The sequence below is a fragment of the Theropithecus gelada genome, chromosome 10, assembly GCF_003255815.1.
Source record: "Theropithecus gelada isolate Dixy chromosome 10, Tgel_1.0, whole genome shotgun sequence".
Lineage (NCBI taxonomy): Eukaryota > Metazoa > Chordata > Mammalia > Primates > Cercopithecidae > Theropithecus > Theropithecus gelada.
Genome location: NC_037678.1, coordinates 5378594 through 5400308, shown reverse-complemented (window position 1 = coordinate 5400308; position 21715 = coordinate 5378594). Strand labels below are relative to the sequence as shown.

Below are 21715 nucleotides of genomic sequence, written 5' to 3'. Positions count from 1 at the left end.
GTGGCCCAAGAGCCTCCCATCGCCTGTGAATCACACACACCCGGGCATGTGGCCACTCGAGGGGACAGCAGGTGTGCCAGAAAGGTGAGCAAAGGGAAGATTCTGGGAAAGCTACGGCTCCACCCAAAGTCTGAGACAAGGAGGCCAAGAGCCCTGCAAAGAAACCAACCAACCGACAGGACGGGGCGGGACGACTCCGGGTGGCTCGCAAGCACCAAGGCCCTGGACGTAGAGCTGGCTGTGAGGGCGGCAGCTTCCCTGTTAAAATCAGCCAGCGTTACCTGTTAAAATCCGATGCAGCGGCAAAGTGACGTAGGTTAAGTGTGCATAGAGAAGGAAGTTTCCATCTGCTCTGTTCAGCTTCAGCCAGGACCCAACCAGGGACCGTCCCGTGCCCGACAGGGACCGAGACCGCAGGTTGGTTGCATTGTGCAGATCGGCTGGAGGAGAGAAAGCCAGGTCAAGGCCCACAGCACGGGCTGCGGCGGGAAGAGCAGGACGCCAGCTCCCAGGCCAGGCTGAGGCCACGCTCTGCTGAGGCCGGGACGCTCCTTACCAACACCCCCACACCAGCACCCACGCACTCCAGAGTGGCCGCCTCCTCGCCCGTGACACCCCTCCCCCTTCCTCCAGCCCAGACCCCCGCCTCCACCTCCAGAAGACTTCTTTGGCCACCCCTCATCTCTCCCTTCTCTGTCTCGAGCTCAGTCTCCTCCAGGGGGGCTGGTACACAGAGCGTGTAATTCTCTGCTTCCGCGGGCCCTGTCCCTGGAACTAGGCACGGCCACCTGCAGAGCATGGGAGGGGCAAGCCTGGGCCGACCTGCACCGTTACCCAGTCCTGCGGTCCCGGCTGGGGGAACCTGCCCCAGAGAGGTAGACTAGGGCAGTGATCAATACTTCTCACTGACTCGGGAAAGGGCCCAGGTGGGGAAGGGGCTGGCCCAAGTTCACACAAGAGCAGGTCGAGGCCAGTGCTGGAGTCCCTGACCCGGGCCTTGCACAGGCGGGGCCCCTGCCTCTTGGTTCCAGTAGTCAGGACAAAGGCTGCCACCTCTTCTGACCAATGCTGCAGCCCCAGCTCCCCGCTGGGGGAGGTGCTCAGTGGGAGTTATCAGCGAATCCTTCACTTCCTTATGTTTTTTTTTGGAGATAGTCTCACTCTTGTTGCCCAGGCTGGAGTGCAATGGTGCAATCTCAGCTCACTGCAACCTCTGCCTCCCGGGTTCAAGCAATTCTCCTGCCTCAGCCTCCAGAGTAGCTGGGATTACAGGCTCCTGCCACCACGCGGGGCTAATTTTTTGTGTTTTTAGTAGAGACGGGGTTTCACCATGCTGGCCAGGCTGGTCTCGAACTCCTGACCTTAGGTGATCCACCCACCTCGGCCTTGCTAAATGCTGGGATTACAGGTGTGAACCACTGCGCCTGGCCAATCCTTCACTTCCATACACTCAACAGACACGCACACAGTGCAGAGCCAGGCGCCCACTGGGTCCTGAGGATGACGGTGAGGAAGGCACGTGGTCCACGCCAGCAGAGCGTGGCAGAACCTCCCAACCTGTCTGTGATGGCCACCCCTGTCCCCAGGAGCCATTTCCCACAGGGTCTGCTGAGTGGCATTTTAAATATGCTAATCTGATTGTGTCACTCCCTTGCTTAAACCCCCACCCCCTCCCGTGGCCTCCCTGGGGGCTCTGGGAACCACTCCTGTATTCTGGACGGTCACTGAGCGCGGACAGGGAGCAGGTGCAGGCGCTCAGGAGAGAGTGCAGACTGCCTGGGCAGGACTGCGGGGCACAGGAACACCCAGATACAGACACCCAGAGTCTGGGGGACAGGGGCACAGGAGGCTGGGGGGAGGCTGCACGAGGTGGCGACTCTGTCACCAAAGAGCACACGGTCCTGGGAGGCTGCACAGAGCTAGCAAGGCCGGGCCTCCCCCTGAGGGTGAGCTGACCCAAGGGAGGGGAGCCCTCCTCTCTCCCTCCACAGCCGGTGTGTGTGGAGCCATCAGATCACCCATCGGCCTTCTTAAGCAGGCTGAAAGGTCTTAGAAAGGTGGGGAATCCCCTGAAACTGACGTACTGCTGCACATCTGGGCTCCAAGCACTCTGCCAAGGAGATGCCTGGGCCCACCAGGACGGGACCCCCGGAGGCAGCCATTTCTGTCCGTCCCCGGCTCTACCCTCAGCTCCTGGAGGCATGGCTGGCACATGGCACCCACTCTCTAAGTGTTGCTGAATGAACAAATGAATGAATAAATAAATGGTCTGGATCAAGAGGAGACTGAAGGGTGCGGGGGCCCTAGGGCACGGAGTGGGGGGTCACCTCCACCGTCGTCCTCCCGGAAGAACTCCTCGCTGTCGTTGGCCGAGTGAGACTTCTTCATCTCGGCGATCCGGTTCCGGGGCACCTTCCTCTTGAGGGATGGGGAGAAGAAGGCGGGCCGGTTGTTCCGCTCTGGGGTGGGGGGCGTGCTGAAGGAGGTCACCTGGGAACAAGGAGCCAAAGTCACCAGAGCAGAATAGCCCCATACCCGGGGGTCCCAACGCCCCTCCTCTCCCGTCCTCAAACAACCTGACACAGCTCCCAGGGAAGAGGCCGCTCGGCCAAGAGGATCCAGCCCCAACTGGCCCGTGCTAGGTGGGGCCTAGAGACTGGAAGATGCGTTCCAGCCCAGGGGCCAGCAGGCCACCTGGCCACCAGTGCTGCCCGAGGAGCGACCAGGCTGCTGCCGCAAATGGCAGAAAGACCCCCTCCTCTGGGCCTCAGACACTGGTTAGGGGGATGTTCAAGCACAAATGAACAACAGTTGCTGACGCTGAGTGAGCACTGGCCCCACAGAGACCCACCGAGCCTCCCAGCTCCATGAGACAGGGGCTAGCGTCAGCCCATCTGACGGATGGGGAAACTAAGGCAGGGACTGAGACCTTGGCTTGCCTGTGGTCACCAAGCAGGACGGCAGCAGCCCTGTCTTCTGTCCCCCAGGGGACACGCTCCTTATCCTACTTCTCAGGGCTGAAGTGGCCCCATCCCTCTTGTTCCCAGCACCCCTCACAGGAGATGCTGTGCTAAGTGTCTCTAGGCCTCTGTCTCCTCCCCACTTCTAATCACGTTTGGTTCTGGTCACCAAACATTCACACCCACTCAGGGCCAGGCAGCCACAGCACTAAGGACAGATAGGCACATCGCAGGTCCCTGCCCTCAAGGAGCTCACAGTCTGCTGGGGTGACAGACTCAGAGAGTGACAACCACAGACAGCATGCTGGCTGTGGAGACAGAGAAAGAGAAGCACAGGATACATGAAGCACAGAGGCAAAAAGGATCCACAGCCTGGGAAATCAGGGAAGGCTTCCTGGAGGAGATGCCGCTGGAGCTGGGTCTTGAAGGACGAGTAGGAGTTCGCCAGGTGAAGAAGGGGGGGAAGGGCGTTCCAGCCAGAGGGAACTTGGCCCATCTCCTCCCTCCTCCCCATGCCAACAAGAATCTGAGGAGCAGGATGAGCTGGGACCGAGACTTCGGGAGCCCCGTCAGCCTCCTCGTCAAGGCTCCGACATCCACCAAAGTCCTGGCAGCTGCTGGGCTCCAGACGGTGTTCCCACAAGCCGGGGAAGGTTTTCAAAAGATAAAAGAAACAAACAGCACCAACCACAATACACAGAGTCAGCATGTGTCACGCACTGGCTCCAGACGACCCCGCAGGAGAAGGAGACAGGTAATAGCAGGCGCACAGGTGGCAGTCCCCAGGGGCCAGCCCCGCTGCTGACCCTGTGTGACCCTAGCACGTCCCTCCCCCTGAATCCCACGGCTGCCCAGTTGCTAAGGCACCAGGGACTTTCACACCCCTCACAACCACTCCCACTGGACAGATGGGAAAACCAAGGCTCAGGCAGGTCTAGTGAGCTATGGTCACTCAGCCCTCACGCTGTGGCTGGAGACGGCACCCAGGTTTGTCCAGCCCAGAGCTCGGGCCACATCTTCATAAGGACTTTCACACACACATTTTGTCAGAGTCCCAGGGGATAATTAAGGACCAGGAAGAAGAAACAGGCCCTTTATCTCAGAAAGGAACTCAGAAATATAAACCACCTCATTCCAAAGATGAGAGAGGCCCCTGCCTGCCGTTCTCACCCATCTTTGCAAAACACAGCACTTGCTGTCTTTGGACTGTAAAACACATTCATTACAGAAGAGACTGCCCCACCCCAACAAAAAAAAGGTATACAGCAGAGAAAGAAAACCAACATCTGACCGCCTGGAGATAAGTATGGTTAAGATCTTTCTCGAATTCAAAGTATAACACACACACACTCCCTCATCTCACGCATGTCTGCAGTAAAGCATTGATTACATTCCCATGCGTCTGCTTTCCAAGTAGGTCAACAGCAACTACAGCGGCTGCCACCTGGGAATCCTCCTGAGGGCCAAGCCCCAGACTCCTCAGAGCCTCCCAAATACTGAAGGGGCAGGTATCCTCATGCCCTGTTTCTAGATGAGAAAACTGAGGCTTGGAGAGGAAGAGACACACCCAAGGTTGTGAGAGCAGCAGAGCAGGATTCCGGCTGTGGGCGGCATCTCTCCGGGACAACGGCTGGGCAGGACTGCCCCGGACCTGTGCCACGGGCACCCCCCGCCCAGCACACCTGTCCTCTTCCAAGACCTACGGCTCTGGGCAGCCCCTCTGCAAGAACCAGGCAGAGCAAAGCAGCCAGTGGGCTGGAGGCCTTCTCCTGTCTGTGCCCCACTACAGGCTGCTGGGAGCAAAGCCGCTGCTGACCTCAGCCTCCCGCCCTGGGGAAGGAGGGTGGCCTCGAGACAGAGCAGGGGCCCAAGCCCAGTGCTATCCCAAGACAGCGTGTGACCTGGGGCAAGCTGGCAAGTCTGGTTTCCAGGTGTGCGAGGCAGGAATGCCTCTCCTGCAGCAGTGCTTTGTACAAACCGTGGGGCAGAGCTGGGTGGTCTAGGCCTCTGCATGCTCTGGCTGGCCCTCAGCCACCATCATTCCCATCTGACTCACCGGGGAAGGCTGGCCATGTACCCACGCTCACCCAGCAGGTCCACCCAGGCAGGCGCCAGGGCCAGGCCTGGGTCCCCAGCCAGTCTTTTCTGCCCACTGGCCCTGTGGACTCAGCCTGGCTTTGCGGCATCTCAGGGAGGCAGAAAGAGGCCTGGCCTAGCACCAGCCTGCGGTGTGACCTTGGCCAGGCACAGCTCTCCAGGTCTGCAAGGCAGGAACGCCTCCCCCGCAGCAGCGCCTCCTACAAACCACTGACCAAAGAGAAGGGCTGGTGGTCCAGCCTCCGCACGCTCGGCACCTTGGCCTGCACACTGGTGGGTGGGGATGATGACACCTTTGTCCCCGGGGGGCCGTGAGCACGGGGGAAGACAGTGGAAAGTGAACCCGAGGGACGGGAGCCCCAGCCCCCAGCCATGCAGCCCTTACCCGCTCGTGCATGGGCGAAGCTGGGCTGGAGTCCTCTTCAGTCCCACAGGGGGACGTGTCACCTGTGGACACTCGGCTGACCGCCATCTCGGCGTGGCCCTTGCCCTGGGGGCCCTTCATGCGCACAAACTCCATGTTGTTGTACTTGTAGAAGCCAAACGACATCTTCTGTGCCATGCGGGCGGCCACGCTCACCTGGGGGCCGGCGGGGCAGCCTGAGTCAGGGAGGTGGTGATGGCTCCATGGGGCCCCTCCCCGGGACATGAACAGCCAGGGTGACCATCCCTCAAGGAGCGGGGGCTGCCCAGGAGGGAGGGTCTGAGCCAGCAGGTGGGGCAGCTGGAATGGAACCACATCCCTGCCTGGTGCCCCTCCTGGCGCCCCTCCCACCGCCCCATGAACCACACGCCAGGCTGAGGACAGGGCGCCAGGCTGAGGACAGGGCGCCAGGCTGAGGACAGGGCGCCAGGCTGGCAGCAAGTCTGGCTGTAGATGGTGCCTGCTGGGGGACAGCAGCCTGCCCATATCTGCTTGCTTAGTTGGGGGCGACTCGGAGCGCTTCCAGGGCCAGTCGCCGGAAGCGAGTGACACTATCAGCCATCACTTCCCAGGGAACTAGAGACTGAGGAAGTCCTGCTCATTTCAGATGAAGGCAAGCGGCCCGCGTGGGCTGAGGCCGACCATGAAGAATGATGTGAAGAGGGCCAGGGAGCGCCTAGAAGGAGCCCGGGGGCTGCGGGTGCCCCTGGTGGCCGCTACCACGCAGAAGCAGGCTGGGAGGCCTCGTGGTGTGGACCAAGGTGGGCTGTGGAGCCGCCGACCCCGGGCCCAGGAGCGCCTGTGAGGCCACCCCGCACTCACCCGGTTGTCATACACCTTCTTGAGCGCCTCATAGCGGATGGAGCCCTGAAAGATGACCCCCTGGAACGTGTTGGTTTTGTCACTGGCCACCAGCTCCACACAGACCATCTCTCCTTCTCCCACAGTCATGTCGCTGAACACCTGGGGCAGGGCAGAGAGACAAGGACATGACCATCGGCTCCCACTGCCCACACCACAGCCTGGCCCAACCGGCAGGGAGGGCTGCTCAGAAAACCCCATTGTACAGGGGACAGCTGGCTCTCTGTCACACACTCCTGTGGCCCCATGCCCTCCAAGGCCCATGGGACAGGAACAGCCTCACATTGGGGTAGGGGCTGAGCAGCAGGGGAGGACAGGGACCCTTACGGAGACGCTGGGACTGGCGGAAGACGCACGCCCTCATGACGGTTCACCAGGACCGTCGGCCACTGTCTGGGCCCCTCCACACCGCCTGGGGTGCCCAGCCCTGCCCCGCCACATCTTTGAGGCTCCTGTGTAGCCAAAGACTCAGTGGTGGTGGCAGGGTGACTGCCCACCTAGGGTGACAATATCAGACTAAGGTGCCACAGGCCCTATCCTGCCGCCTTAACGAGTCGTTGCTCCCAGGGTCTGGCGCACAGACTGAGCTCCGAGGACACAAAGACTTAGATGCAAATCTCAGCTCTGCCACACAGGAGCTGCGTGTGCCTGGGGAGGGGACACGACCTCCCCGAGCCTGGGATCTTCCTGCGGACACGCATGCCTTCCTTCTCAGTCCTCAGGACCCTAAGGGCCTCGGATGCGCACAAGGACCCCGACCAGGGCCTCAACAGAGGAGAGACACGGGTGGGCAGAGCAGGGAGTGAGGCGCGACCGGCTCCCTCCCCACCCTCCCAGCGCCCTGTGTTTCTCAGTGAGTCTCATTCTACCCAGGCCCGTTTCCCAAACCTTAAAACAAAGGCTTGGCCCAGATAACTCCGGAAACCCCATCCCTCTTTGACATCCTAGGATTCCAAGTCCGTGCAGGCGTGGAGGTGCTTCTTTATAGTTTACTGGCATTAATAATGGCTCCTCCTGCCCGGGCAGCGCTGCTTGCCAGAGTTTATGAGGCATCCTCCCACTCAGAAGCCTTTTGGTCTTCAGCCCTGACAGTAAGTAGGACAGACGATCATGACGCTGCTTTTACAGATGAGGAAGCGGAGGCTGCGCCAGGGGAATTCACCTGCCCACAAGCAAACACCAGGAAGAGAGCGAGCCACGTCTGCCTCAGCTGGACCCTTCCCGGCTCCAAGCCACCCACGCCTTTCTGACACCCATATCCCGAGAAGGGGAAGCTAAGGAGAGGGGCCCTGCGTGGAGCTCACCTCCTCGAAGCTGTCAATCATGAAGAAGATGTTGGGGTAGCTGATCTTGGACTCTTCCCCTTTGCTGTCCATGGGGTGTTTACTCGGGGACGCGAACACTTGCTGGAAGAAAGCAGATGTGGAGGACAAGTGAGGCCCTGCCCCGCACACAGGCCCAGAGTCAGTCCAAGCCGGTACAGCGAGGCCACCTGGCCCAGAGCCGGTCCAAAGCCACAGACCTCCCCGGAGATGTGAGGGATAAGCTGATTCTGTGCTCCTCAAATGGGATACAGGATCCCAGGAGCTCAGCGGATTTCTGGAGTCAGACCCCTCACCTCAGGGGCAGAGAAGGAAGTGGGAGGACTTGTCTCTCTCAAATGCTGGGCAGCCAGAGGTCTGCCGCGCCGGGGCTGAACTGGCAGTTGGGAGGCGGGGGCTCCCGCGCCAGGGCTCACCTGAGATTTCTTCTTATGGATGTGAATGTCCCCGCCGTCAGCACGTGTGCACACCGCACAGGTCACCATGTAGTCCAGCTGGAAGAGAGCATGGTTCAGCGTGCAGGGAGGGGTCAGCCACCCCTCGGGGCCAATCCGCAGCCCCACCCATCCACCCCATACCTTCTGCAGGATGAGATTCAGGCAGACGCTCTCCTCCCAGTCGATGTCAGGGTCTCCCAGGCCTGGCAGCTTCTTGGAGTCCCGCCGGTACACCTCCACCTCCACCTCGGGCTCAGTCGCCTGCGAGGCCCACAGCAGAAGTGAGTGTCCAGGGCCCACTGTGGTCCAGGTGCTCTTCTTCGCCCTGACTACTATGCTGGGCAGGTATTACGACGGACAAGGACTCCACTTCTTTTTTGTCATTATTTTTTGTGACAGGGTCTCACACTGTTGCCCAGGCTGGAGGTGCAATCACAGCTCACTGTAGCCTCAACCCTCTTGGGCTCAAATGATCCTCTCACGTCAGCCTCCCAAGCATCGGGGACCACAGGCACATGCTACCACACCCGGCTAATTTTTAAGATTTTTTGTAGACATGGGGTTTCGCCATGTTGTCCAGGCTGGTCTCGAACCCCGGGGCTCAGGTGAGCCTCCTGCCTCGACCTCCCAAAGTGCTGGGATTACAGGTGTGAGCCACTGTGCCCGGCCAGAACTCCAATTCTTGTTCCCCAGTTCTCTAGTGATGGGAGATGGGACACGGGGGCCATCCATTCTCCTCGCTGAGCCTCAGTTTCTTCATCTGTACAATGGACTAAGGGCATCTTCCCCTCAAAGTTGTCACAATGATTTGAAGAGCTAATATTTGCTAAGTGGCACCAATGATAATAGTGATCCCTATTGAGCTCTTAGTGGATGGCGGGATCTGGGCTACACATTTCACAAATTATTAATCCTTTCACAGCAACCCTGCAAGGCAGGTATTAGCCCAGTTTTAACAGATCAGAGTCAAGTTTACTGAAGATCAAATAATAAACACAAATCAGAGAGAAAGCACAGCATGTCTATACCTCTCCTAGGAGACTGGCTTTCAATTTTTTTTTTTTTTTTTTGAGACAGAATCTCGCTCTGTCACCCAGGCTAGAGTGCAGCACTATCTCGGCTCACCGCCTCCTGGATTCAAGTGATTCTCCTGCCTCAGCCTCCTGAGTAGCTGAGACTACAGGCACGCGCCACCACATCTGTCTAATTTTTGTATTTTTAGTAGAGATGGGGTTTCGCCATGTTGGTCAGGCTGGTCTCGAACTCCTGACCTCAGGTGATCCGCCTGCCTTGGCCTCCCAAAGTGCTGGGATTACAAGCATGAGCCACTGCGCCTGGCCTCAATTACTTTTTTTTTTTTTTTTTTGAGACGGAGTCTTGTTCTGTGGTCCAGGCTGGAGTGCTGGAGTGCAGTGGTACAATCTCAGCTCACTGCAAGCTCCACCTCCAGGTTTCATGCCATTCTCCTGCCTCAGCCTCCCGAGTAGCTGGGGCTACAGGCGCCAGCCACCACACCCGGCTAAATTTTTTTTTTGTATTTTTAGTGGAGACGGGGTTTCACCGTGTTAGCCAGGATGGTCTCGATCTCCTGACCTTGTGATCTGCCCGCCTCGGCCTCCCAAAGTGCTGGGATTACAGGTGTGAGCCACCACACCCGGCCTCTTTTAGTTTTTGAGATGGAGTCTCGCTCTGTCACCCAGGCTGGAGTACAGTGGAACGGTCTCAACTCACTGCAACCTCCACCTTCTGGGTTTGCGTGATTCTCCTGCCTCAGCCTACCAAGTAGCTGAGATTACAGGCATCTGCCACCACACCTGGCTGATTTTTTTTTTTTCTTGTATTTTTAGTAGAGACAGGGTTTCACCATGGTGGCCAGGCTGATCTCGAACTCCTGAACTCAAGTGATCTACCCGCCTCGGCCTCCCAAAGTGCAAGGATTACAGGCGTGAGCCACCATGCCCGGCCTGGCTTTCAATTTTGATGCAGCTGTGCTGACTGGGGGCCTCTGGTCCTGGTCGCTCTCACAGACTCGGGCTCCAAGGGGCTGGGCATTGCTGGGCTCCCTTGCGGGTGCACAGGCCTGCGCCCCCCGGGGCAGAGCTGGGATCTATGGAAAGAGATGCAGGAGGCCAGCCTTGCCTAGGAGTGAGAAAGAGACGTCCCCGGGTGGGGGGCCTCCCACTTCCACCGCCTGTGCGGTTCTGCAGTCACCCCGAGCCCCTGAGCTGAGGGTCCTAGGGCTCACAAGACTCTGCTGCTCCTCCTGGTCTCACTTCATTGATCCGTTCATTTGATTTTGCTCAGCAAAGCACTATGGACTCAGTGAATGAAAGGCTCGTGGGCACGACTGTGGGCACAGCTGTTCAGGGCAGCCCACCGCACAGGCAGGCAAAAGAGCAGGTTCCCCATCAGAAAGGTGCCCGTGTGCGCACCAAAGCCAGGCCCGAGAGAACACTGGGAGCTGCCTGGTACCCACTGACAGGAGGGTGGCCAGGCCACCACGGTACACGCCACAGGCATTACACTGCAGTGAGACCAGACAGAGTACAACCACCTGTGTCAACAGGCATGCCTCACAAACATCACACAGAAAGAAAGAAGCCTGAAACAAAATACACTACTATACTGCCCGGTTCCAATGTACGAGCTGTGAGAACAGGCAGAACCCACCGAGGCCACACACATGAGCTGTGAGAACAGACAGAACCCATCAACTCCACACACATGAGCTATGAGAAGACAGAACCCGCCCGACTCCACACACACGGGCTGTGAGGACACAGAACCCACTGACTCCACAGGAGGGTGAGCCCTGGGGTGGGGTGAAGGGGCCTCGGTGTTCTGGTCACTCTGTATCTGGGGGCTGGTGAAACCAGGTGTTCAGTCTAAAAAATCAAGCTGTGTACACCTTTGTTTTTCCGTATAGATGTTATATTGAAAACAATCTACCAAAAAGGAAAAGGTGAGACTGGGGTCAGGGCTTCGCTGCTGGCAAGTTGTGTGACCCGGGGGAGCTTCCTCCCTGTCTCTGAGCTTTGGTTTTCTGAGTGGGTGTGAAGATGATCTGCACCTTAGGGTCCTGAGGTGTCCCGGGACCATGACACAGGGCTCGGGCCACCAGCGCAGAGCCAGCAGCACACAGTTAGGTCCCCCTCCTGCCAAAGGCACAATGGGCTGCCCGGGAACATGGAGCGTTTTGTTCAGGGCTGGAGCAAACAGAGGGCAGGAAATCCAGGACATCCCTCCCTAGGAAAGGCTGGACTGGGGATGTCCCTCGTGCCCTGGAGCACTGCGGGGTTCCTGGCATTCTGTCCCCCTGATACTGCAGCTCCTGCCAATCCACCCTCCCCTGCTAGGTGCAGGAAGCCCGGCCGGTTGCTATGGCGACCGGGTACCAGCGGGATGGGCATGGGGAGGGGGCGGGAAGCAGCCAGGCTGCCGCAGAGGACTTGCAGTGCGCAGGCGCCTCTGCGGGGCCCCCACCTCCACCCAGGGCTCAGGGCTTTTGCCAGGAGGGTCTCCCCGTCTCCCCATCAGCGCCTCCAGCCCGCCCCCTGCAGGCCACCCTCAGCACTGCAGCCCGGCAGGCTGGGAAAAATGCCAAGTTGGGGCAGCCCCAGGACTCCACCCCCCACCAGGCCCCGCAATCTCCATCGGCCCAGTCTGGCAAGTCCCATGTGGCACCCATCACACACCCTCCCGCTCTGCACTCGCTGGTCCCTCCACGGGGCGTGTCAGCCCACTGCTGCCCGCTCTCTCTGTCCTACAACCCGCCTGCCAGATGTCACCTTCTGCACTCTCCCCACCGCCCTGCTCCTCTTCCCACCTTCCCAGCACTGATGGCTCCGTACCACTGGCTACACTGTCTGTCTGTCCCAACAGACTGAGGCCAGATATGAGTCATTTCTGTGCTCCCAGCACTGAGTGTGGGGGGGCATCTGCACATGGTTCACAGTGGGTGTTACAACGGAATATTCTAGCATGTGAATAGCTGGACTGCCACCTGCTCCCATGGGACTCAGGCTTCCCTGACCTCGACACCCCCAAATTTTCAGCAGAGCTTGGATGTGGCCCCATCCCCACTGCTCCAAATTCCTCAGGCCTGGATCTAGGGCTGTGCTTTCTCAGTGGAGGGCTCTCACCTTTAACTTCTCCTCCACCCAAGACGGACCCCTCATCTGATGTTCCTTTCTCCTCCCCCTACCCCAGCCTATCCGGGGTGCACACAACTCATCCTCCCACCTCCCTGTCTGCCCTCTTGACCAGAGTCGTGACCTCTCTGGAATCAAAATTCAAACTACAGCTGACAGTATCTCAAATGCGCCAAGTCCTCGTTAGAGCCCCTGCTTGCAGCAGACTCTGCCTTGGGGAAAAGACCAACATTTGGGGGTGGGGGAAAGGTTCTCTGCAACCTGAACTCCAGCAGAAGCTGAGAGGCCGGAGCGGACGGAGACAGGGGCAGGGTCCACAGCCCTGGGACGACAGAGGGCCTGAGCCTCTTCCAGCAGAAGCTGAGTGGACGGAGACAGGGGCAGGGTCCACAGCCCTGGGACGACAGAGGGCCTGAGCCTCTGAGTTCCAGCTCCCACGGGTGAGAGGAGTGCCTCCCCGCAGAGCTGTGCTGAGGTCAGAGGAGCCTGTGCCCGCCGTGAGGGTCACGGGCAGTGAGGATCCCGAGGCACCAGCCACCTCCCTGCCAAGGGCACTCATGTGGTCACGCCAACCCCAAACATCCCAGCCTCCCAGGTGTCCACAATGGGAGGGCCCTCACCTTTCAGGGCACCTGCCCTGACCCCCCTTTACCCCAGAGAGGAGATGACCTGGCAATGTCATATGGTAAACCAGGGGGAAGCAAGACTGGCCTTGAAAGCTGGTCTCTGGACTGCACACCCAGACAGGGCGGGCGTGGCAGCAGGTTCTGAGGGGCCCTGAGCCAGCTCCAGAAGGTTCTTACTCAGGGATCCCATCACCAGTCAGTCCGTCCTCCTCTTCATCCCTCCCAGAAAGCATCCCCTGCCTGCCTGAGTGGCTCCAGTCCCTGCCCACCTGCCACTGAAACTGCTGTGCTAAGGCCGCCACCCCTCCCTGGTACCAAATCCAATGGGCCCTTCAGACACTGCACCCCACTGGCTGCCCCCACTTCTCCAGACTTCCCCTCCTGGGCGGCCCTCCCCTCCTGGGCGGCCCTCCCCTCTCCTGGCTCTTCCCCCACCTCTCTGGCCAGTTGCTCATGGTCTCTTGCTGGTCCCTCCAAAGTGGGGCTAGCTCAGGGCTCAGGGCCAGCATGAAGGCACCCAGGCCTGCCCACTTGCAGAAAATCCATCCCGCATGTGTTCAGGCTCAGAAAATGGGCCCAAGGCAAGGCCAGGCTCCAGGTAATCCCTGCATTAGCCTCTGCCCGCAAACATGGCCCCAGAGTCACAGAGCCGGGCAGGCTGCAAGTTCCAGACCTGGCTCCACGGCCCTCTCATTTCTTGTTTTTAAAGGAAAACAAAAGCATGTCCATGTCTGGCATATGGGGTTGCTTAAACATTTTACAAACTGCAAAAGCCTGTGAAAAACAGAGAAGGAAGCATGCAAAATGTATTTTATTAGCTCCTCCCACACTTAGATTTAGTGGATGAAATATGTTAGGCAAATCGCTTCGTCTCCGAGCCCTCCGTTTCCTCATCTGTGACAGGGATAAGAACACCCACCCTGTCGAGCTGTTGGGACTTCACAATGAGGCTGAGAAGAAGAGAGCTCAGCACTGTGTCCAGATGATGGCGAGGGCTCAATAAGTAGAAGGCACCGTCATCACCACCACCACTGAGCCACGCCACCCTGCCATGGCTGAGGGAGGGCTCTGGGCTCTGGAGCCCGACCTTTGCTCTACCATCTACTGACTAATTATAAGAGGCCAGCCGATCAGCTGTCTCTGAACCTGCTTCCTGAAAGCTACGATGGTGACAGCAATCACTGCCCTTCAGGGTCACAGTGAAGATGAATGACAATGTGCACAGACACTCAGCACATCCAGATTTGCACATGAGACTGTCTACACAGTTCCTGGAATACAGTAGGTGCTCAATAAATCTCACTCACCCTCTTTGCTATGCATGAGCACTGAGGAAAGCCCACATGCACGCCGAGAGCAGACACCACAGGGATGCTTGGGGCACGGACGCGGGGGCAGGGGCCAGGGGTCACTCACCTTCCTCCCGTCTGCACCGCTTTCGCTGCCAGAGTACGCCAGCTTCCGGCGCACATAGAAAAGCATGTCGTCCTGCCGGGGAGCCCATTTCTCCATGAAGTAGGTGGAGAACATCCAAGTCCAGAAGACAATGCGGTCATCCTTGAAGCACCCTGCAGAGGGAGGCCAGACAGGAGTGAGGAAGGACGGCCACCCTGGCCCTTGCAGCATGGACTTGGCCAAGCTGTGCCCATACCCCCACATTTCTGGCCAGAAATTTGCTAGGGCTCTGAGATGTGCTGCCCCTCCCTCACCACTCCCGACCCCCACCCATGGGGCATCCAGAGAGGCTGGAGGACACCCCCCGGAGGCCCAGTTCCTCCGCCCAGCAGCAGCCTGAGAGCCCGTGCTCCCAGCCCCACAGTTGAGCCCGACTCCCGCCTGAGGATGAATCAGCAGCTTCAGTGGAAAAGGAAAATCCCGAGGAGCCAGAAACGCCACTGGCTGGCGGCTGTCTGGGCTGGAAGCCGGGAAGGCTTGGCTGGGGGGAGCCTTTGGAGAGGCAGGGCTCTCACCAACATCTCTCACCCCCACCCACTCCCCGATGGCTGCGGCAATCCCAACAGGAACCCGACTTAAAGGGACAGCCGCCCTCCGAGGCTGCAGGCGGAACGGCGGGGAGACAGCACCCGCCCCACCCCTGCCCCGCGTCTGCACTGCTGGCCCTGAACGCTCGCCAGCTTCGTGCTCATCTGATCCTCACGGGGACGTCTCCTTGTATTACAGATGGTATTTCTTTATGATAAATATTTGTAATATTTTCTTGCAAAAGAGAAAAAGCCCACCGGCTTTGGTAGGGAAGACCTGGGTTTCCGTTCCAGCGCGGCTGCTGGTGACGGGACAATGGGCGGGGGCTCTGAGCCACAGGTTCCTTGGGGCACCTGCAGACAAACCAAGACCACGGGCACACAGTAGGATCAACATAGGTGGGTTTGTCCCCTCTCTAGATGGATTCAACACTTCGAAATATGCTGCCAAGCTCCCTCTTATCAACTCAGTAGATTAAACCAGGGCTGCTTTTGTTGTGTGTCTTCCTCACTGACCGGTGCAATCTAGTGCTGGTACTAGACCGCACTAGTCTAGCTGGAAGGAACTAATCCTGACACTTGGGGATGGGGAACCTGAGGGCCAGTGGTGCTGGGACCCTCTCTCGCCCTCACAGACAGACCAGTGGGCCGACCAGGACTCAGCCATCAGCCAAGTCAAACGCAGAACACCCCAGCCTTGGCTGATGTCAGCTACACCACTAACCAAAGAACCAAAGAACCAGGACTCGAAGCCAGCCCCGGCCCCCGGCCCTCAGCCCAACAGTGTGTTACCCACCCATGCCCATGCCCTGCCTGGCTCCTGGGCTCTAGGGCAGTGAGAAGGAGGAAAAGAGAAGGAGGCTTCACTGGTGAGGGTCTGGGTCAGCAAGCCTTGTCAGCCTCCAGGGGTGAGGGTCAGGAGAGCCCACAGGACTGGCAAGACCTCCCAGGCTCACAGGACCTGGGGAACCACACATGCATGCTGTCTGCAGAGTCGCTTTGAAATTCCTGCCGCGTTTTTGCAACAGGCAATGCCCAAGTCACCCTACTACAGACCCTTGCAAAATTAAGCAAAGAGCTATGATTATTCCTGGATAAAATTCAATTCTTTGTTACCTCCTCTTAACATTGTTTCACTTTTGGTTTCCTTTTAGAGCCCAACAGAATAAGAGAATAAATTTGTTCTTTAAGGCTCACGCCTATCATCCCAGTACTTTGGGAGGCTGGGGCAGGGGGGCGCGGATCACCTGAGGTCAGGAGTTCAAGGCCAGCCTGGCCAACATGGTGAAACCCCGTCTTTGCTAAAAATACAAAAATCAGCCGGGTATGGTGGTGGGTGCCTGTAATCCCAGCTTCTCAAGAGGCTGAGGCGGGAGGATCACTTGAACCCGGGAGGTAAGAGGTTGCAGTGAACCAAGATCACGCCATTGCACTCCAGCTTCGGCAACAGAGCAAGACTCCATCTCAGAAAAAATAAACAAACAAACAAACCAATAAATAAGCCAAGTATGGTGATGGATGCCTGTAGTCCCAGCTACTCTAGAGGCTGAGGCAGGAGAATTGCTTGAACCCGGGAGGCAGAGGTTGCAGTGAACCGAGTTTGCACCATTGCACTCCAGCCTAGGCAACAAAGCAAGACTGTCTCAAAAAAACAAACAACAACAACAAAAAAAAACCAAAATCAAACCCCAATAGCCCTTAGGAAAACTGCCAGATTCTCAGAGTTAAACATATACTTACAAAACCAGCCACTAGCCACTCCTAGGACCTGCCCAAGAGAAATGAAGCACATGTCCACCGAGACTGGCACACAAATGTTCACAGCATCTTTGTTCATAACGGCCCCAAACTGCAGACCAGGAGAATGCACACGTGTCACGATAAAAACAAACTAGTGATCCACACCACACCGCGGATAAACCTCAAACTTGTCCTGCAGAGCAAAAGAAAGCAGGCACAAAAAGCTATTTACTGTATGATCTCATCCACGTGATGTTTCGGAGAAGGCAGAACTGGAGTGACTTAAAGCAGATGGGTGGCCGCCCTCAAAGGTTCTGCGTCTTGATTGTGGCGTTGGTTTCACAGGTGTGTATGGCCATCAGCACTCATCACACTTGGCCGGGTGAGGTAGCTCACACCTGTAATTCCAGCACTTCGACAGGCCAAGGCGGAAGGATTGCTTTAGGCCAGGAGTTCAAGGTCAGCCTGGGCAACGTAGTGAGAGCCTGTCTCTACAAAAAAATAAAAATTAGCTGGGCATGATGGCACGTGGCTGTGGTGCCAGCTACTACAGAGGCTGAGGTGGGAGAATCCCTTGAGCCCAGGAGTTCAAGGCTGCAGTGAGCTATGATCGAACCACTGCACTTCTACCTGGGGGACAGAATGAGACTCTGTCTCTAAAAGCGTATTAAAAAATAAAATTTAGGCCAGGCGCGGTGGCTCACACCTGTAATCCCAGCACTTTGGGAGGCCGTGGCAGGTGGATCACTTGAGGTCAGGAGTTCAAGACCAGCCTGAGCAACATGGTGAACCCCCATCTCTACTAAAAATACAAAACTTAGGCGGGTGTGGTAGTGCTCACCTGTAATCCCAGATACTCAGGAGGCTGAGGCACAAGAATCACTTGAACCTGGGAGGCAGAGGCTGCAGTGAGTCGAGATGGCGCCACTGCACTCCAGCCTGGGTGACAGAGCGAGACCCTGTCTCAAAAAGTTAATTAATTTAAAAAACATAAAAACTTATCAAACTGTTCAATCTACATATATGCAGTTTATTTTACATAAATTATATGCCAATAAAATTGTTAAGTCGTAGCTGATGCTGGCAAGGGTGCACTGAACTGGAACTCTCCGATATGCTAGAGAATAAAACGTGAGAAGCTAATGAGCACTTTCTCATTCCTATGCATCTACCTTATGGCGGAGTGCACAATTAAAGGCCTTTTGCACAAAAACATTTCAGGTGTTACTCATGAGAGAAAATAACAGCAGTAACCACGATGAAGACGACGAAAGGAAAGGACACAACATCCTGCAGTTCCTGGCATTTCCCCGAGGTAAAGCAAGCCGTATGTATTCACCCAAATCGTCACCCATCTTTTTAAAGGATGGCTATAAAGATGACATGCAGATGCACGGGAATATGTGTAATACGACGTTTAGCGGAAAAGCAGAACCCCAAGTTGCAGACACACTGATGACAACTCCATAAATCACATGGAAACACTAGAGGTAAACAGACCAGAACGGTAGGAGCGGATGAATTGAACAGAGTGATGTTTTCCTTTTTTTTTGTTTTGTTTTGACTTAATATTTTCAGTCATAAGAGATTACTTTTTCCCATGAATGTACAACTTTTAATATCATAGGACTCATTAAGAAAGGGAGCAGGGAGAGTGGAGAGAGAAGAGATTCCCTCTCTTCAGAGGGAAGAAGGGAGGCGAACACAGACACACTCCACATCCAAGAGCCAACACAGACACACTCCACATCCAAGAGCAAACACAGACACACTCCACATCCAAGAGCCAGGAAAGGTCGGGACTGGAGGGATAGCTCTGATTCCCAGAGGCGCAGTACAATGTTAGGAGCTGCAGTCAAACACACGTGAGCTCAGGTCCTGACACTACCCCTCCCTACGCAGGTGGCCAGTTCATTCAACCAACCTGTGACCCTCAGTGATTCCACCTGTCAGATGGGCCTCTGACCTGCCACCCGCCCAGAATCCAAGGTGAGGACTTGGCTGGAAGTGAAAGCACTCTGCTAGCTGCTCAGCTCCAGCTGCTGCAACGTGGGCTGCTGGAGACCCTCTGCTCTGCTGCCCTGCATGTCAGAAACACTGACACCAAGCATAGCAGTGTGACCTGCCTGGATGATGTCAGTGGATCCCAAACCTTCCAGTGTCCTTTGGCCTCGCGGTGCAGTAACTGACTGTGAATAAGCACACAAGGTACAGCTGGCCTGTGAAGTCACTGCTGACTCTTTCTCCCACAAGCAAACCCCTTCTCCCTTTACCCTTTCCCAGGGCCTGCCAAGCAAGAAATCCCCTGGGTCACAAGCCCTGGGAGCTGCTAGTCCAGCACAGAGCCTCCTCATCTCCAGACTTCTGTCTGTCCCTTCTCCCTACTGTCTTGCCAGTCAGGGCTGCAGGTCTTCCCCACCCTCAAGCACAGTGGAGACTTATGGAAGCAGATGTGGCCCCCGAAAGCTGAGCCAGGCTCACTGTGGTAGCACCTCGGACAGCTCTGTGCCCGCGGGCCTGCCTTCCTTCCCGGGGTCCTATGGAGCCAGATTACTGTCCATTCTCCTCATCTGAGGCAGCCGTGAACACTGAATTAGTCAATACCAGCCCACTGGCTCCTAGGGGAAATACAAGGTTAGGGTCCTCTGATCACATTTTCAGCAACTGATCAATTCATAACCTTGCTTTATGTATGTTTCTCTTTCAAGACACCTTATTTGAGGCCAGATGCGGTGGCTCATGCCTGTAATCCCAGCACTTTGGAAGCCTAAGGCGGGCAGATTACTTGAGGTCAGGAGTTAAAGACCAGCCTGGCCAAAATAGCAAAACCCCATCTCTACTAAAAATACAAAAATTAGCCAGGCGTGGTGGCGGGCGCCGTAATCCCGGCTATTTGGGAGGCTAAGGCAGGAGAATCGCTTGAACCTGGGAGGCGGAAGTTGCAGTGAGGTAAAATCACGCCACTGCACTCTAGCCCGGGAGACAGAGTGAGACTCCATTTAAAAAAAAAAAAAAAAAAAGACACCATATTTAATATATAGTTCATTCACTAACATTGAACTCATGGCCAGCAACAATCAATGTTGAACGAAGCTTCTCTAACACATGTATTTTCTCCAAAAAGTACATCACAGCCATCTCGTGCCTGGGATTAGACAGCACCTCAGCCCAGGGCCATTTTAAATCACTGACAAAAAGCATAAAAAATGCAAAAGACATGGCACTAATTAGACACAAAAAGGACACTACTTTACAGTGTGAGGACTGACATACGAAGATGCAGCATCGCCTTGTCCGACCTCAGCTGGAAACGTGTGTCAGGTAAGGAATTTTTCGACACTCCATGAATGTCAGTCATTAACCTGAAAGTACCATGAGTACTGATTCTGGGGTCACAAATAAATTTCAGTGAGTAGGTGAATCCGTGAATAATGGCAATGGCCTGGACCGGGAAAACTGATATTTGCTAGGAGTTCTGGCAATCCGGCTGCCTCCCCTGCCTCAAGCGAGTGACCTGCTTCTGTCAGTCAGTCACTTTCTTCCAACTCCAGAACTGGCAGAGCCCTTTCCAGGCGAGTGACTCCAGGGACGAGCAGGGAAGAGGGCGCGTGGGAAGTGAGCATTAAGCCTGGGCCGTCCACACCCCAGTGCAGTTTCCGCCACCTCTGAGTTGCCACTAGTTCTCCTCCTAGTTCTGCATGACACTGGACGGGTGACATGCCAGCACCAACAGCTCAACAGTGCTAGTTTCAGGAGCGAGAAATGTGATGACAGCTCACATGTGCCCTGCACCCTACAGTTTGTTTACTTATTTATTCATTCATTTATTTTTGAGATGGAGTCTCGCTCTTGTCGCTCGGGCTGGAGTGCAATGGCACGATCTCGGCTCACTGCAACCCCGGCCTCCCAGGTTCAGGTGATTCTCCCACCTCCGTCTCCCGAGTAGGTGGATTACAGGCATGCGCCATCACACCCAGCTAATTTTTTTTATTTTAATTTAATTTTATTTTATTTTTTTGTTTCTTTTAGTAGAGAGAGGGTTTCACTATGTTGGCCAGGCTGGTCTCAAACTCCTGACCTCAGGTGATCCACCTGCCTCAGCCTCCCAAAGTGCTGGGATTACAGGCGTGAGCCACCACGCTCAGCCCACCCTACAGTTTATAAAACCCTTCCACCCATTGTCTTTTCCGATCCTCAGGGCAACTTTATGAGGTGGGGACAACCTCAGCTTAGTTTCAAACCTCAGTTTTCATTTTCAGCCAAAACTTGAGACTCTAGTGGCTAAATTAGGCGTATTCAGGAGCTGAGACTCAAACCCAGCCCCTGCAACAGAGCCCATATCCTTCTCCTGGATAAGCCCACATCCTTATCCTTACCCTGGCCCTGCACGAGGATTCTCCCAGCTGTGTTACAAATGCAGAAACTGAGGGAACCCAGGGGTCACCTGGTGAACAGCTAGGAAAGCAACTCAGGCTTTCAAACCTTCCCCCGCCCCCAACTTCTAAGTCCCCAGCGGAGTGGGCTCACAGGGGCCACTCTGAGCCCTGAAGCACCCCCAAGTCTTCCTGGGATAGCCTAAGAATGCCTGGAAGAACTTCGGACAAAAGCTTCATGCACAGGGGCTGTGGGATCCACTTCCCAGCCGAGTGCCAATGTAACATGATTTAATTATTTCCCACGGAGATGGTTCTTCAGATGCACACTGAAAAAGAAGGGAAACTTTTATCTTTTGAGGCCTTTCACATGAGTCCAATCACTATACGGGATGGAGGAAGAATTTGTCAGACTGGAGTTCAAGAGCAGACTTGATTCCCGTTCGTGATGCACTGCCCAAGTGGGTAAGTGACTGAACCTCTCCGACCCTCCGTTTCCTCATCAGTAAAATTAGAACAGCTGCCTCCTACGGTTACCATGGAGACCAAATGAGATCCTACACAGCGCTCAGCAGCACAACCCGCACTTAGAAACGATGAATGACAACTGCCACTCTGGTTACTATGATAACTTGGAATATTTCCCACCAACCAGACCCTGGGAATAATCACGAGTTCGACTTTAGGAGGCACTCCTTGAAACCCACCCCAACCCTTTTTTAGAAAAGGATTACGCCATTAA

At 56.1% G+C, this 21715-nt stretch overlaps 1 protein-coding gene across 4 annotated transcripts in view; it reads right to left on the bottom strand.

Annotated features, from left to right (window-relative positions):
* KIAA0930 (KIAA0930 ortholog) overlaps positions 1 to 21715 on the bottom strand; it is a 47317-nt gene that overhangs the window by 5141 nt on the left and 20461 nt on the right. For 2 of the 4 annotated variants that reach the window (XM_025399422.1, XM_025399421.1), the window contains 8 exons: positions 14295 to 14446; positions 8243 to 8362; positions 8081 to 8158; positions 7647 to 7748; positions 6304 to 6444; positions 5443 to 5637; positions 2328 to 2490; positions 282 to 440 (listed from right to left, as the gene is read on the bottom strand). In XM_025399422.1, coding sequence (XP_025255207.1) covers positions 282 to 440; positions 2328 to 2490; positions 5443 to 5637; positions 6304 to 6444; positions 7647 to 7748; positions 8081 to 8158; positions 8243 to 8362; positions 14295 to 14446 — 1110 coding nt within the window. Of the gene's footprint in view, positions 1 to 281; positions 441 to 2327; positions 2491 to 5442; positions 5638 to 6303; positions 6445 to 7646; positions 7749 to 8080; positions 8159 to 8242; positions 8363 to 14294; positions 14447 to 14603; positions 14807 to 15656; positions 15839 to 21715 lie in introns of those variants that run through there. The other 2 variants (XM_025399423.1, XM_025399424.1) reach the window with 2 other exon arrangements.